Here is a 16,325-nt window from a genome sequence, read left to right as displayed (position 1 = left end):
TATGAATAATTCTTCTTAGCCAATCAAATGCATAAAGAAGAGGCAAGTGTTCATTGCTGTGTTTTGCAACCGAAGAGAACAAGCAGCCAAGGCCTTTCACACGAGAACACAGGGATGTTTCTGTGTCACAGATGCCGCTCTAGTAGCAATCAAGAACATACAGCCAAGGAACTCAAAACATCAGATATTGTAAATATGCTCTTATCCATTTTCCTCTTTAGCTTTTCATATTTTGGTTTTCCGCTATTACATAAACATGCGGGATGACTAAAAGGATTAAATAAACCTTTTACAATTTTATTCTGGCCTTCATGCACAGAACTAATTTAGCTGCATTAACTTGCTGGGTTGTTGTTTATTCACTGACCACGTAAATCAGCAATTGTCCCCACGAATAAGACTTTGTGTGTTTATTCCAGCGATTACAGGGAAAGGAGTAGCCTTCCTTTCCACTGTACATGAATAGTTCATACTGTATGCTCATCTCCAATGGAAACATGTGACATTTCGTATTACTGTCAGTTGCTGCAAAGGGAGGGCAAAGGAAGGGCATGGAAACAATTTGTCCTGTAGAGCTGGTTATTTGTACCAAGTGTATTTCCCAAGAGCTGTTTATCATCAGAATAAATCAGCCAAGGTGGATGATAGACAATACCTTACCAAACACCTACACTGAGCCCTTTTTGGAAGCTAAACATGAAGTATTTTACGGAACAACTTATTTGTACGAGTGTTTCTAAATTCACTGTTATCTTTTGGTTTTTTAACACTGTTTTGTTAAGCACTCTGTATCTTTTCAACAACACGGAAGAAGGCCCTGTTTCTTTCGAGCCTTTGCATGCTCTTTTTCCTGTTGGGAAAGGCTCTAAAAGAACAGAGAGTTTCTGTTTTTAAGCTGAAATTAGGTATAATATATAACAACAATGTGGCACAAATAAATGATAAAGCAGCTTTTTATTTTAGAAATGCCTAATCTAGGTTTTAGTTGGTCAATTCACAGAGCAGTTGAAGACAAAGAATTTATGGGAATGAATTGAAATTTCAAAAACTGAAAGATAGCAAGTTTCTCTTGGATTTGTTCTGAAATAATGTGGTCCACTAAGTGCCATTTCATTTTTCTGACTCCCTCCTCTGAAACAGTGGGGTTGAGATAAAAGCTTCAAAGGATGTGGGTGAACTGTGAGCTCAGGGAGGCTAGCACCTGGCCGCCCCAGAGCCCAGCCCCCCGACCACCAGGCCTCCCTTCCCCCCGAGTCCCAGAGCGTTGGCTGACCGGGCTGCACATCCCCACCATGTCCCGGAGTGCTGGGCGGGCAGCATGCCCCACCCCTGGAACACCAGGAGGGCAGCGCACCCCCACCCCCCAACCCTGGAGCCAGGCAGCATGAGCACTGGCTCCAGCCACCCAGAGTCCCTGGCTGCAGACCGGCCCCCATTATCCCTAACTCCAGCCCCAGCCCAGGGCCCTGGCCACAGGGGATGAGCCACAGTCTGCGCCGGCAGGAAGCAGGATGGGTCTGGGGGCGGAGCGTGGGCCACGCAGGGCTGTTTGGGGAGGCTTAGATTCCCCCGGCCTTTGATACCTGCCGCCCATGACTGTTTGTATCATGCATAAGCTCTGTATTGTGGAATCTGCAGGCCAGAGGGAACTTTCTGACCCCATCCATCTGGAGGCTAGGCCTCCGAGTTCATAATTAGTGAGGTATGTCAATGTTTTATAAAACTGTAGCTGTTTACAAGAAAGGCTTGAATTATTGTGCATAATATTTGTTATGAATTTAGCCTTTTTTTCTTATTCACAAAGAGTTTGTGAACAGACTCTTATTAACCTGTTCATCATTCACAGTTATTTGATAACAGCATACACACACAAATTTCAGCCTTTGGGTTGTTTACAAACTATTCAAATTTCAGCCTATGGGTTGTTTACAAACTGTTCTTTTTGGCCAGTCACTCTCCATTATTCATGCTCAGTGACTTGTCACCTAAGTCACATGACATTCTCCTTCCTGAACAGATCAATGAAACTTTTTAAATTGGAGAATAAATAGGAGAATAAAGCAGAAAATAATGTATCGTGATTACACATCAAAAACATTTAAAACAAATCTCTATTAAACAAAAAATAATAAAACTATTAATGGGGAAGAAGAGCTTTTGTAGTTCTAACTCCTCTCCCAATGTGACCAGCATTAGAAAATGTTTCTTCTGGTTTTGCTTTTAATATTTGATAGCTTTATATTTTAAAAGCCCTGTCTAAAGACTAATAGCAAAAAGTGCCAGATTCTGTTTTATTTATATATATATATGTTAGAGAGCTCCTCCAGGTCTAGAATCAAGGAAAAAATAAAAATAATAAAAATTTGTAGAGAACTATCTTTCCTGCATAGCTTTTTGTGTGCTATAAGAGATTGATATTTCTATACTTTAAACGGAAATATGGTGGAGCAGGTCTCTACTGTCTAGCTATTGTAGTGCAGTCTGCAGGCTACAAGCAACCCACAGTGGTTCTCCTGTAACAGCCCTTCAAGCTTTAGGGTCAAATGTGAATCCCCTCCATTAGTGCATGAGATATAATTACCACAGTTCTGCAGCAAACAAGGGGGCAAGTTGTTGGACCAGAAGTCTCTTGGATAATAGTAGGGACATTATCATGTAGTTTTTTTATTTCTCCTGGTTCCTGTACTTTCGTTCCTCCCAGAGCATCCCAATTTAGATGACAGATATGCGGGATGTTTTGGTAAGAATCCAGTGGCGGGAGTGAGAGTTCTTTGATTGTACTTTGTGTTTCATAGAAGACAGTAACATTTAGAGGAGGAATTTGGAAAAATAGAGAATTGGGAGATTCAGGGGAAAGGTTTATCTGACTGTCACCTTCTTGGCGTGTGTTGCTCTGTTGTTTTAACATCCAAACCTTGGTGAGGGAGCAGGTGGTATGGTTTGAGCACCATGTCAGGGAATGAAAGTTCCCTCTCCACGCTAGTATTTGTGGATGTTTGGTTTAGTAGTTGGTTGTGCTGGAAGGGCAGTTTAGTCAACCGTTTTGTGCAGATAGGTATTTAGAAGGGGTGAGGGGGAAGTCTGGCATCTCTAGGGGTCAGATCTAAAGTTGCAGAATATGGTAGGTGGCGTATGGGAATTGTAATATAGGGCATGTGCCTATGTGTGAAGGAATAGAGAGTATGTACTATTAAGTAGCTTAATTTCCCTTCTTGTTTTTGTGGTTTTGCATGAAGTACAGTGTGTGTATGTGCACCAACGACGACAGGACTGCCAAGTTAAAAATCTCAGCCACAGCCAAAATTCAAAGATTTTAGAATTTATGAACAGACAGCAAACAGAAAAGACCAAGAAAATTCAAAGGGAATAAAAACTAACATTTTCTGAAGTTTCACATTGTTTGACCACCTACTGCGAGAAAACACAGGGATTTACGCCCAATTTTAAGGTCTTTTTAGAACACAATCCTAACTATGGAGTCACTAGCAGGTGCTTCTGTAGTGTTGTTTACTATTTAAACAATTCTTGAGTCTTTAATGGCTTGGTCATGCTTTTGTATCCTCCTTTTTCACATGATTTCAAGGTCTTATTGCAGCTACAATGTAACAAGTCCTGTAAGGATCTTGTAGGCTTCATATGGGTAGATTTCTGGTATTGCTTGTATGCTTTTTAATATTTTGTGTCACGTATTGTAGTTTGTATATGAATGAGTGTCTTGAGCCTTGAAAAATTAATAACAAAAATATATTTTCCCCCCTTTAAAAAGTTACAAAAATCTCCAGTAACATATTTTAGGTTACGTAAAGCAGATTAATTTGAAGTATTTTCTGGCAGTCACATAGAAGAGTCAATGTTTTGGACATGAATGACCTTTTCTCAAAGATGCTTACAGAGTAATCCTATCCACCTTTGCGAAATATCCACAGGCAGTGAAGTGAAGTGAGTGTGTTTCACCAGCCATACATGGACATTTCTATGCTGATGCAAATGAAACCTACTGGCATGACATCATTCTTTGGGATCTCTATTATCATGAGTTGCCTTTTCCAACTATCTGTATCCATAATACATCTAGGTAACACAAACCTATATTGGGCTCTATTAATAATTCAGTATATGAAGGTAATAAACCAAGAATACAAATAAACCATTGCATATCTATCATTTACATCAGTGATGCACTTCATTCAAAAGCCACAATGAAGTAGCACTGAAATTCTGTGGGTAGGTTATCTAAACAAACTTATCTGAACTGTGAACACCTGAATCTTTGAGTGATGGAGTTAAAGGAACAATTTGGATGTCATGAACTTTCAGACTTTAAATGAGACTTGCTGGCCTTGTCTATGTTATGAAGTTTTAGAAAAAATAATCCCACCGGTGCTCTTCTCAGTTTAGCTGCATTAATGGCATCCCTAGTGTAGACAGGCTCTAGCCACTTCCAGTGTTTTGACCATCAAGTCAATTACATTTGCTCATCAGGGAGCGCCAGTGGGAATATTTTATACTGTAGGCATGGCCCTTGAAACTAACAGGGTACAAAAGTTATGAAAAGCTGTGCACAAAACTTTATAGAAAAAATAATAACTCCAGTCTAAGCAATTTCACACCTAGAAATTTCACTTCTAGTTAATTTTTCATGAAGTGCACAGTTTCATATCAACACATGAAAAAATGAATTTAGCTGTTTCAGTTTTGAAAAAATCTACAGCTGAATAAAATTTAAATTTTCGAAAGGATTTAGTGTCTTGCTTAAGGAAAGGTCCATTTTTGAGAAAAATGATATTTTGGGGAAAAATTCTCAAAAAAATCAGTTTGTGAAATCAGACTATTTTCATAAATTCACACATGATGAAGTTCAAGGATTTTGAATCTATATTCATCACATGTGACAGATGTTTATCATATTGCTTAGCACCCTACTGGAAGGCTCTCGACACTACAGTGATGAGACCAGTGTAACAACCTATATAGAATAGAATAGAATTCTTCTTTATTTCTCAACATTTTGTTGTTTTTAAGAATTACAGGCATTTTCTCAATCTTGAGTCTCAATTCTGCAACATTTACTCACATGAGTAACTCTGAGTCCAATGGAACTACTGATAGGTGTGAAGGTACACATGTGCATAAGTGTTTGAAGGATCAGGGCCACTGGTAGCATTAACAGAAGTTACATGTAGTGCTATGTATCAAGATAAGAATACTAGTATATCTCATATCTTTATTTTTTTTGGGGGGTGGTTTTTGTAACTCAGACACAACTTCTAGTCTGAAAAGATCTTATTTTATCTGTGTATACATAGCATGGGACAGGTTTCAATTTAAATATTAGTGTTTTGTTGCATATAATTTTAAACATTTTCTATCTGATACTTACCCTAGTTTTAAATGAAATTCTTCCCATTTTATTTTTGCAATTGCCTGTATTACTTTGTTAGACTTATTGCCACAGGATTATATTGTGTACAGAAGAGGTGCTGTTTTCTCACCAGTGTATTGATTATGAGATGAATTTCTGTGTAATTATTATTGTTGCTATTGTTTTGGAATAACATACCTATTACTTGAATATGCATCCAATATATTAATTCTAAAAATAAGCACATTTCTAGTGACCATTGCATAATGGTAACCTACTGAGCCTTCTATTTGCTCCTGGTTTCTAAACAACTTTTACAACTTGAAATGTCAGATATTATGCACAATCGAGGCTTTCCCATTCTCCGTAATTGGACAGCAAGGAAAAGCTCTTACCTGCAGGCTGTTGAAGATAACAAAGAAGACTAACATCCAGAGGTGCCTGTAAGCCATGTGCAGTCCTCCCCAAAGCCATGTAATGGAAATCAGGGCAAACAGGTATAAGACCAGTGGGATCTCTGGAAACCATAAACATAGTCTTTCAGTTGTTATGCCTTGTAAAAAACACTTTCAGCATTACCCATGTATAAAGAAGCTTTAGTTTTCAGATCTCTCTCACTACCTTTTGTGCACCTGAATATCTTTCTTTAAAGGACTAACATTGGAGTTCATGCTCCAGTGATGACCCGGTGCATTTCTGAGGTTGCCCACTCTTTGTCTTGTGGTGGTGGGTGGGGGCAACGGGGGGAGGGTGAGGGGGTGGTAGGGGTATGGATTTGTGTTGTCCCTCACCTAGAGCACCACCTGCTGGCTGATTTACCAAACAGATCTGAAAGGTTCAGTGTGAGACAATCCAATTAAATGAGATAAATAGGGACTCTTGCTTTATGGGTGGGGAAGTGTACACGTGGCTTTGGTAAATATGTAAACTAAGTGGAGGAGTTCTCGATAAACACTGGAAGTTTAGAGGAAAAATAAGGAAGATTTACTTCCTAGAATGGTGGGGGGAGGAGCCTGTGGGGGAGGGAGAATCCAAAATATGAACAATACTAAAATTTATGACTCTTACATTTTAAACTGAGAATATAGATTTGTCACTGATTTGTTGTTACTTATGCTGCAAATTAAACAAGAGTATGGTCCTGTAAAAACATGAGCATGTGAGTAACTTTATTTAACTATTCTCATTGTCTTCAAAGTTAGTATTTGCATGTTGAGTTCACTCACATGCAAAAGTGCTTGCAGAATCTGGCCTTAAGCACAAAACCCAGACAATATAAAGAGATGTTTTCAAAAACTTAAACTATATATGTCTTTCTGGATTGCCTAATATCAGATATATTTTATACATGTTTGTCTTCCTATATTGCCTTGTATCCAGATATATTCATATCTCTTATTGTATTTGCAGTCCACAGGATCTCAGTAATGTTGAGGAAATGATATGGCAATACAGTGCAAAGTTCACAAAAAGGGGAAGCAGAATATAGCATAAATAAATAAAATTCTTTTCTTAAAGTCAAGTGAATCTGGATTGGCTTCTACTGTTGACAGTTCTCATGACAGATTTCAAAGTCCATATTTGCCCAGTTTTGTAAATTTCACTTTGCAGAGGTGTTCTGCAAAGCATTGCCCCTTCTCCTTGTAATTAATGCTATGTCAGCAAATTTGACAGACAAGAGAGGGATATTGAACAAAGGTAAATGGGAATACACAGGAGCATGTACAGCCTTCCTTGCCTGTTTCCTATTGGTGTCAAGTATCAGGGGGTAGCCATGTTAGTCTGTAACCACAAAAACAACAAGGAGTCCAGTGGCACCTTAAAGACTAATCTTCCTGGACATTCTAAAACAAATTTAAAAGAAGCTATACTTGAACAAAAAAACTTCAGAAACAGACTTCAAAGAGAAACTGCAGAACTAAAATTCATTTGCAAATTTCACACCATTAATTTGGACTTGAATAGGGACTGGGAGTGGCTGGCTCATTACAAAAGCAACTTTGCCTCTCCTGGAATTGATACCTCCTCATCAATTATTGGGAGTGGACCACATCCACCCTGATTGAATTGGCCCTGTCAGCACTGTTCTCCACTTGTGAGGTAAATCCCTTATCTTCATGTGTCAGTATAATAATGCCTGCATCTGTAATTTTCACTCCATGCATCTGAAGAAGTGGGTTTTTTACCCATGAAAGCTTATGCCCAAATAAATCTGTAGTCTTTAAGGTGCCACTGGACTCCTTGTTGTTTTTGTGTTTCCTGTTACGTTCCAAGAGAAAAGTCACATGAACATAGCCATGGCATTGGCTGCCTATCTTCCAGCAAGGCAGGGAATAATTACTTCAGGGACTTTATTATTATTTTGACAATTAATCTTATTGAATGAATGTTTAAACTTTCACTGTGGGGGGAACTACTTGGAAAAAAGCACAGCATGAGCTGGTGCTGTATTTTTCAGGTTTCCCCACATAAGACCTGATCCTGCTCAGTGAGAACTTTGATATTGACTTCGACATGGACAGGGCATTGTTTGACATTATCTCAGTCATGACTTTCAAATCACCTGCTGTACCTTTCCTGACCAGATTATGTCACGATTTTGTGTTGCAGATGAAAATCTACACTATGTATGACAAATAGAAACCTAGAACTCCTGAGGTGAAAAGCTAAAGCAATAAAATAAAGGAACACTTAGCCCTCCAGAACAGTTAACAGGATACATTCCTTATTAGTGGAAGATACCACAACAAAGCCACTTCAGCAAATAGAGTCCTACGGCCTGAGCACAGAGCTGGGAACCAGAAAACTCAATTCTAATCCTGGTCTAGGTATTGACTTTCTCCTCTATGGCCAAGGACAAGACATCAATCGTCTCTTACTCCATTTGACCATCTGCAAAATGAGGCTAATAATGCCTATTTATCTCAGAGTGGTATTGTGAGGATAAGATAGGTCCCTATGCTCCCCACTGATGGATGGAGAGGAACACAATACTGCTAACTGAAGAAGGGAAATGTGACTATACAACACGTTGCTCTCTTCATAGCTCTTCCATACCAAGGACATGATCCAAAGCCCACTGAGGTAAATGGAAAGATTCCCATTACTTTCAATGGACTTTGGAGCAGGCCTTAGCACAGTACATGTTGTTTAAGAGAAACCAGCATGCAAGGTTGTCCTGAGATGCATTAGGTTTGGTCATAATTTTTCCGTTGCCGCTTCAGGGTCTTATGATCAGCTGGCTGCAGGGCCTACCCAGTTTCACTTCCACAGAACCAACCCAGAGAGGAAAGCATGCAGCAAATTTGCAGAAAATGAACCTGCAAATGTTTTGGGGTACGTATCAGCCATGGAAAGAAGTTACTCACCTTGTGCAGTAACTATGGTTCTTTGTGATATGTCTCTCTATGGGTGCTCCACAACTCACCCTGCTCCCCTCTACTTCAGAGTTCTCATAATAAACTCTGTGGTAGAAAAGGAACTCGTGGCAGAGCACATGCAGGGTGCAATATATGTGTGAGTCAAACGGACACTGCTACTAAAATTCTCCAGTCAGCAGCACAGGAACGCAGACACACCTACAGTGAAAGTCCCATAGAGACACTACTTGAAGAAGAATGGGAACATGCATGCCATCACAGTGTCTATAATCTTCACTCCTATTGACTTCATAAAGTGTTCAAGTGTTTTAAGATGTAGAACACTTTAAAGCACTAAGTATTATGTAGTGCTCTATTTCTTACTATAAGTGTTAAGTATTTCTTTTCACACTATGTTGTATGCATTACTGAACCAGATCCCCAAAACACTGATTAGATATTTGCTTTTCGTATTTTTGAAAAGATAACATATAATTGGCAGTTCTATTTGCTAATATCTGAGAGTAATAAACAACTAATTCTTTTGTGAGAATTACCACATTTTTATTTTTAAACATAAAGTAAGGAATTGTTCTATTATCTACTTAACACTTTTCTATAAATAGGGAAATTCAGTAGTTACCAGTACAGCTATTCATTTATCTGTGTTCAGATGTTAATGAATAGAAATGCCATTTCTTTGTCTAAATCTCACAATCATGTTCAGTACCTTTGTATTCCTTTAATTAACTTAGCTCACACTTCCATGTAAAATGGAATTAATGCAATGTAGTGAAGACAAAGAGCAGTAATGTACACACATTCTAAAACCCATAGTTGGGCCTAAGAAGTTAGCAGTGCAAAAAAAATTGCAAGTAAGTTCAAACAACTTCTTATAGTAGCTTTTTATTTTCATTTGCAATGTAGCTTTACCACTGGAAAACTCGAGTGCTGATGGAACAAAATGAATCTGCGGAGCATGCCAAAAGCAGCATTTCTGCACGTGCAAACCAGATTTTTGTATGTGCAATACTAACTTTAAGTAATTTTAGCCCCCCCAAAAATATATATTCTGAAATCCATAATGACTTAACATATCTTAAGAGTAAAAGATGAAGAAAATGGATTGATAAACTCTCTCAATCTGAAGTACTTTTGAAGTATGGGGAGCCTCATTCTAATGTCACTTCCCCACCAGCACTTATCAAGAACAACACTGAACTCAACTGAATTAAACCAATGTAAAACCAGTTCAAGTAAAATCAGAATCAAGCCCAGTAAATCTAACAAGATCTCAAAGACTTCAACTGAGATGGTGAACTATAACTCTATAATAAATATAACCACAAGCTTTGGGATCTGCATATGTCGATTTAAAAAGATACAAAGTGTGTCTCATGCTTGCTGTGTGCCCAGTTTTGTTATAAGAACATCCTCGGCTTTATTATTCAGCAGTATTGTCAATAAGGAGATCATAGCCTATTAATATAATGCTGAAGCTCAGCCACTATTTGTAGTTCAAAAGCTGTCTGAGTTCACCTCATTGACATTTCGTTCTGACAACTGGGTATATTTTGATCAAACAATGCCTCAAAAACTAGGACAACTAAACCTGCTAAGCAACTGTAAAATATCTGGTTTTAAATAGTTTGCAAAAATAGGTACAGGGTAAGAAAAGAGAGTATCAATAAATAGGTCTGAATTCAATAGGGCTTGGAGTTGAAGAGACGAAATGTCTGTGGTTTCTTTATGGAAAAAAATTGTGCTTTCAGACAAATTCTTTTCTCTTATAGTTAAGTCTAAAACCAAACCATGATCAAATAAAGAGCAACCACCCACCTACATATTCCCTCAATAAACCTCAAGTAATACAGAATAGAAAGCTGTGGTGGAACAGTAAAGTCAGCGGCAGTACAGTGTGGGTGGGACATGTTGCAACACATCTTTGGTGTGCATTATATACTGTAACTTGAACTGTATTTGATCGCTACCCATGGCAAAACTACATATCACCCATTGTTTATCAGTTTAGTAGATGGACAGTTTCATTTAAGTTACTGTCAGTCCATCCATTTCCTGAAAATATGTATTACCACCCTGATTGGGCATACCTGTTTCTGTGAGATCCAGTTCTTTTCCATAGTTACAGGTCTTTTGCTCCTTGTCTTAATTATGGAATTCCCTCCTCTCAAATCATTATTGGCCCAACCTTTGGATTAAATTTTTGTCCAGTTTTTACATATACAACTGGGTTGTGCATTGTCTTAGGGAAAGAGTCAAATTATGCCCAATGTGGCTGAATGGCTTTAACTGTGAGACTCAGACCAGATCATGACACTCATGCATTGTGAAAAGCTCTCTGATTCCCATAAGGAAATGCTGAAATATGCAGCATTGGGACATAACCATTACCTACTGAGTCACCAGACCTCTCAACTGTATTGCGTTACGTGGTACTTCATGTTTTAGTGCCACTTCTCGCTCCCTGAGGTGGTGTACTCCATATGCGATGTTCGGGGCAACAGACAGAGGAGTGCCTATCAGGAAGGTGGAATGGAGGAAAGAGGGACAGTGCCTGAACATGGCGGAGTCCTTGCATGTGTGTAGTGAACCTCACCATACACAGGCACTGAAAGGCACAGTGGGGAGTTGTGAGCGCCTACTGCCAGCACCACCACTTTCTTCCTGGCAAATCCAGGAGCCGCTGCCTCTGTATATTCCAAAGCAATTGAAAGGTCTGGAGATGAGAGGGCAGAAACAGGCAGAAAGCAAAGATGAGAGCAAATATGGGGAGAAGAAGAAGAGTAAATGACAGAAGAAAACTGAGGAGGGAACAAAGAGAGCAAACAAGGGGTGAGCAAAGTAGGAAGAGCAAACCGGTGTTCCCCATTTTGGTCCGTGTCACAAGTTTTGATGACTCGTGTCACGTGTTGGCAAGTCTGAGTTAAGGTGAATCCAGAATTCCCAATTCACTTTAACATTGTGCAGTTTTGTTTGTTTTAGACTTGTAGGCTATATATTTATAGTTTGACAGTGCCAGTCATAACTGACTTTGTAAGGGAAAGCAGAAGCCCTGGGTACCTGTTTGCACAATTTGAAATACTGTGTGGAGTGTACATTAATTAATCCCGTCTTCAAAAATGCCATTTACATGAATGCCCCACACTTTGCAGTTGTTAAAACTAGTGACTCTGAAGGTAAACAATGAACGTTAAAGAGAAGCACATTCCCAGTCTAAGAGTTTAGGGAACCAGGAGCTCTTCTCTAACAATGAATTCATAATAGCAATAATTAACATACCCTATAAACTGGACTTCAGGCTAAGATTCAAGTCACGGGAACAGAAGATTATAAAAATGTGTCAGAGTATCATCATAAGTAATCTATGTGAATAGATGATTAGAAAAACATCCCACTGCTTCACAGAACACCAACAGAGCAACCTCTGTGTGATCAGCGATTCACATTATCATGAACAATCAGCCAGCAGAATTTTGAATAAGTTGCAACTTCAGGCAAAGCAGCAGGAAAACCTATAAAAGGCAAATTACCATAATGCAGCTGAAAAGTGGCAAAAGACACAAACAAGAAACAACTGCCTTATTGGGCTGGTGAGTTTTAGGCAATTATGCTGTAATAGTAAAACTGGATGACAAAGAGTTGTTACAGCCCTAGCTGAGCTCCCCCTTTGCAGACAGTCACCAGGCTTCTGGACCCAAAGCCTTGGATCCCATGTGCTCTTAAGTTTACTGAGTCTGAGCAGCATCCAGACACTGGCTCTGTATCCAGCCTTTCATGCACACTCCTGGAATACAGACTCCAATGCTGGTACCCCTTTCTGGAATGTGGGGCCCTGCAGCTCAGCTGCCTTAGGCCCCCAAGACAAGTATGGACCTCTTAAGTCTCCCCAGTAACTTTTGTATGCCCTCTCCATAGCTCCACCCTGATGGGCACTCTGGATTAAAACTTCACCCTTTGGGGACTTCGTGACAGTTACAGCAAGTAACACAGAGACTTTGCAAAGGCACCTTTAAACCAATCCCAGGTTACTGAAAGACAATGAACAAGAGATATACAGATCTATGGAAAGATAAGCACTTGTTTCATTTTCCACATCCCTCCTCTGAGTTTTTTGTGTCTTAATGTCTTCCAGGGAGTCAAGGATCCTTCTGCATTCTCACTACTCTTTCTGGTTTCGGTCTGCCCACCTTGAGAGAGTCTCCCTTTTATGAAGTTTGTTAGGTGACCCCCACTGCATGGCTTCAAGTTTATTGCCAACTGATTCGTTACTTAGCTCCAGCCCACCTGAAGTGCACACTGGGAAAACTGGTTCCCCCTGGGATGCAGCAAGCTCATTGTTCTTGGGTGCTTCCATTTGATTGCTCTCCGTTATTAGCCCTCCCACATGCAAGGATTTCCCGTGACACTTCCCAGGTGTGTCATCTCAAGATGGAGGCTATAGTGCCAAAGTGAAGGCATAGTATGGTTTAACAATTAATATGCCCATTCACAAAATAGAAGACCTATAGAAACATATACTAATCTGTCTCAAGGGTATCAAGGGAAAGCCCTACTGATAAATTCAGCTCTTAAATAAAAAAACAATATATAAAAATATAATTAATTTTGTATACATAGTACCCTGGATTTTGAAACTGCTGGTTGCTAGAATGTTAATGGCCAATTTTCTTTTTCTTCTGTTTGTAAACATAATATATTATATTTAGAAGTTCCTTTGTTATTTGTGCAACAAAAATAGCCTAACTTTATCTGATAACTGTTTCCCCCTGAATTTATTATTTAAATCTGACTTATCACAAAGAAGAACTGTCAAAAGGACCAAGACCCTTTGGGACACTTACCCCGAGGTTGAGCCAGAACAGTAGGAAAAATGTGAATGAAATGAAATGAATTCATAAACTGGAAATGGAGTATGTACCTTTTTGAGCAGAATATGCTTTTTTTTTTTTGGCTTGTGGAACATAAGAAATATCCTGTTATGAAAAACAAATAAAAAAAGAACTAGGTGCACACTCACAAGCACTCCTAAATGTTTGTATTTTTGCTATTATGTTGCCTATTTTTCCTCATCCTGCAGTGGTTACAGTTTTTATAACAATGGAAAAGTCAATAAAAAGAATGATTAAAAATACTGCTTGTTGTGCTTTCCCCCCTTTAGGTTGTTGAACCGGCAGTGAGAGTCTAATTTCTCTTAATTGTTCTTGGCTAGAGTTGAAGACCCACGGCAGACTCTGGATTAACTTTTCAGATATTCTATTCCTAGGTGGTCTGGAGGGACAGTGGTATTCACACACTGTGAATTTCATTGGCTAACTAGAGACACAAGTTTAGTAAAAACTACAAAGACTTTTGCTTAGCAAGCCGTGAAGAGCTGTATGTTTAAAGTGAATGTGTAGAGCTGGGTTAATACTGAAAAACATTTTTAGATAGTAGAAATTCAAATGAATGAGCTTCAAAACTGTGCCCATATCATCTTTGTGTTCACTTTCCGCAAATATTCTTTCTAGGCAAAACCAAATTTAGACCTTCAAAAAGTTCTGATTTGCTTAGATAACAAATGCATCCGATGAAGTGAGCTGTAGCTCACGAAAGCTTATGCTCAAATAAATTGGTTAGTCTCTAAGGTGCCAGAAGTCCTCCTTTTCTTTTTGAGAATACAGACTAAAATGGCTGCTACTCTGAAATACATTCTTGTAAACTAGCCTTTTCCTTCATAGCATTCTCCTTTTCATGACTAGTTCAGACACTCATTCTTCCCCAAAATAATAAAAATTTGACCCTCCTGTGCCCCCCTCTCTCCTTGACCTGATGCCAGCTACCTCCAATGCCATGTGATACAACATATGGCAATGTAGATGCTATCATGTAGCAATGATGCTTAGTGTTCATATCTTCATTTGGCAAGTAGGACGACGACAATCAATTCCAGTCCTCCTTTGCCCCCTAGAAAAACCATAAGGTGGGAAGAGAGCAATGACCTCTACATGTTGCTTTGTGCCTTTGAAAAAAGCAATGTCTCCAAAATCAGTGAAACAGGAGTGTGAAACCATGTATTGCCTTGCTCTGGTGACCTGTGATGCTGGCACAAGGATGTAGGAGAACTCAAACATGCCCAAAGATTGCAGAATTTACCCAGTCTACAGTAAAAATGGACATTGAAGAAAAATAAATGGAAAGATAAAAACCTGAATGTTTAATTTGAAAACAACCTATATTTATTCCCTATCACAGTTGGGAAATAGCCTAAAGAACTATTCCTATTTCTAACTGCCTAAGGAATTCATTCATGTGAAAACATGTTATCCCTGAAGCTGAGTTAGGGTGCAATTTTCCTCTGAGATCCATATGATAATATCCAATGTTGTTATTCTGTGCTCACTACCCAGAACATGTGGGAACCCCTTTTGCCATTGATAATAATTTATCCACACCTATAGTGAAGTACAATACTTCCATTCGTATCCAAGGGGAGAATTTTGCCCTTTCAGGGAGACATGGGCTGATATGCTGTGAAAGAGAAAGTTGTACAAGTTAAAGCTCCTTTAAAAGTTATGCTTCCAAATCTCTGGGAAAAGAGACTATGTGAAACTTTTTTGGACTCACATTTCTATCTTAGGTTAGCCACCTAGAGCTCTGATTATTTTGAAAGTTTCCAGTGGTGTAAATGGTATTTTAGGACAAATTGTGCCGTTCTGACTTCATTCAGCAAAACTCCTATTGAAGTTGATGAAAGTTCTGTTCAAGAAAAGACCATAGAATCCAGCACTTTAGGGACAAACCCATTGTAGTTTAAAGAATAAAGTAGAATGTCTGAGCTTTTCCCATAAACTACACTAAGATCCAAAGAGAGTAGGTGAGGCAAAACTTAGACAAGAAGTGCTCTCAAAACAAATAAATAATTCAGCAAATTGTGTGAAAAATATTTAGCCTGTGGATTGTTTGTGAAACAATTGCTGTGAATATTCGTTTTTCACTATTCACATTGGTAATTGGTCTATATCAATAGACGCATGTTATATTTACAACTTTCTAACTGAATGATTCCCGAACAACTTTCAAGATGACCACAGAAACAGTTCTGCGAGTGTATACTTATATGAATATTTGTGTGCAAATGCGTACATAAATGAGAATTTGTGACACTTTTGCTTTCTGCAAACATTCTTTGCTCACTGGAATCAACATGAAAAAAAAAGAGTTCACAAATACCAGCAAAGTGAATCATCAGTTTTTATATCCTAGTATATTTGCAAATACTTTTCTTCTGTATTTGCACAGTTCTGTTCTTTAAACATGATCATGAATCATGATGTCTCTCACGACACTTTGTACCCTCTTCATAGAGAGGACTACCTCGAGACATCAGACAGTTCTCTTAAAATAATCAGTTCCTTCATTCACTTTTTGATTACGCAAATGTAAAATAAAATACAGTGGAAAGCCATACTTTAAATAAAAGTATAGTAGGCGTTAAAACACAATGTATATTCCCATGAGAAGGTTCAGTGTTCTAGCCTCTTCTCATGTGACAGTAAAGAAATATTGGACAAGACAGTCAAAAAGCCTATTGTTTATTATGTATA

At 38.7% G+C, this 16,325-nt stretch overlaps 1 protein-coding gene across 1 annotated transcript in view; it reads right to left on the bottom strand.

Moving 5' to 3' along the window:
• Positions 1–16,325, bottom strand: part of ADGRV1 (adhesion G protein-coupled receptor V1) — a 420,452-nt gene that overhangs the window by 54,178 nt on the left and 349,949 nt on the right. The window contains exon 88 of the mRNA XM_077818015.1: positions 5,758–5,879. Coding sequence (XP_077674141.1) covers positions 5,758–5,879 — 122 coding nt within the window. The remainder of the gene's footprint in view (positions 1–5,757; positions 5,880–16,325) is intronic.

The sequence above is a fragment of the Eretmochelys imbricata genome, chromosome 5 (assembly GCF_965152235.1).
Source record: "Eretmochelys imbricata isolate rEreImb1 chromosome 5, rEreImb1.hap1, whole genome shotgun sequence".
Lineage (NCBI taxonomy): Eukaryota > Metazoa > Chordata > Testudines > Cheloniidae > Eretmochelys > Eretmochelys imbricata.
The sequence above is the reverse complement of the archived record's forward strand: the minus strand, read 5'-3'. Positions and strand labels throughout refer to the sequence as shown.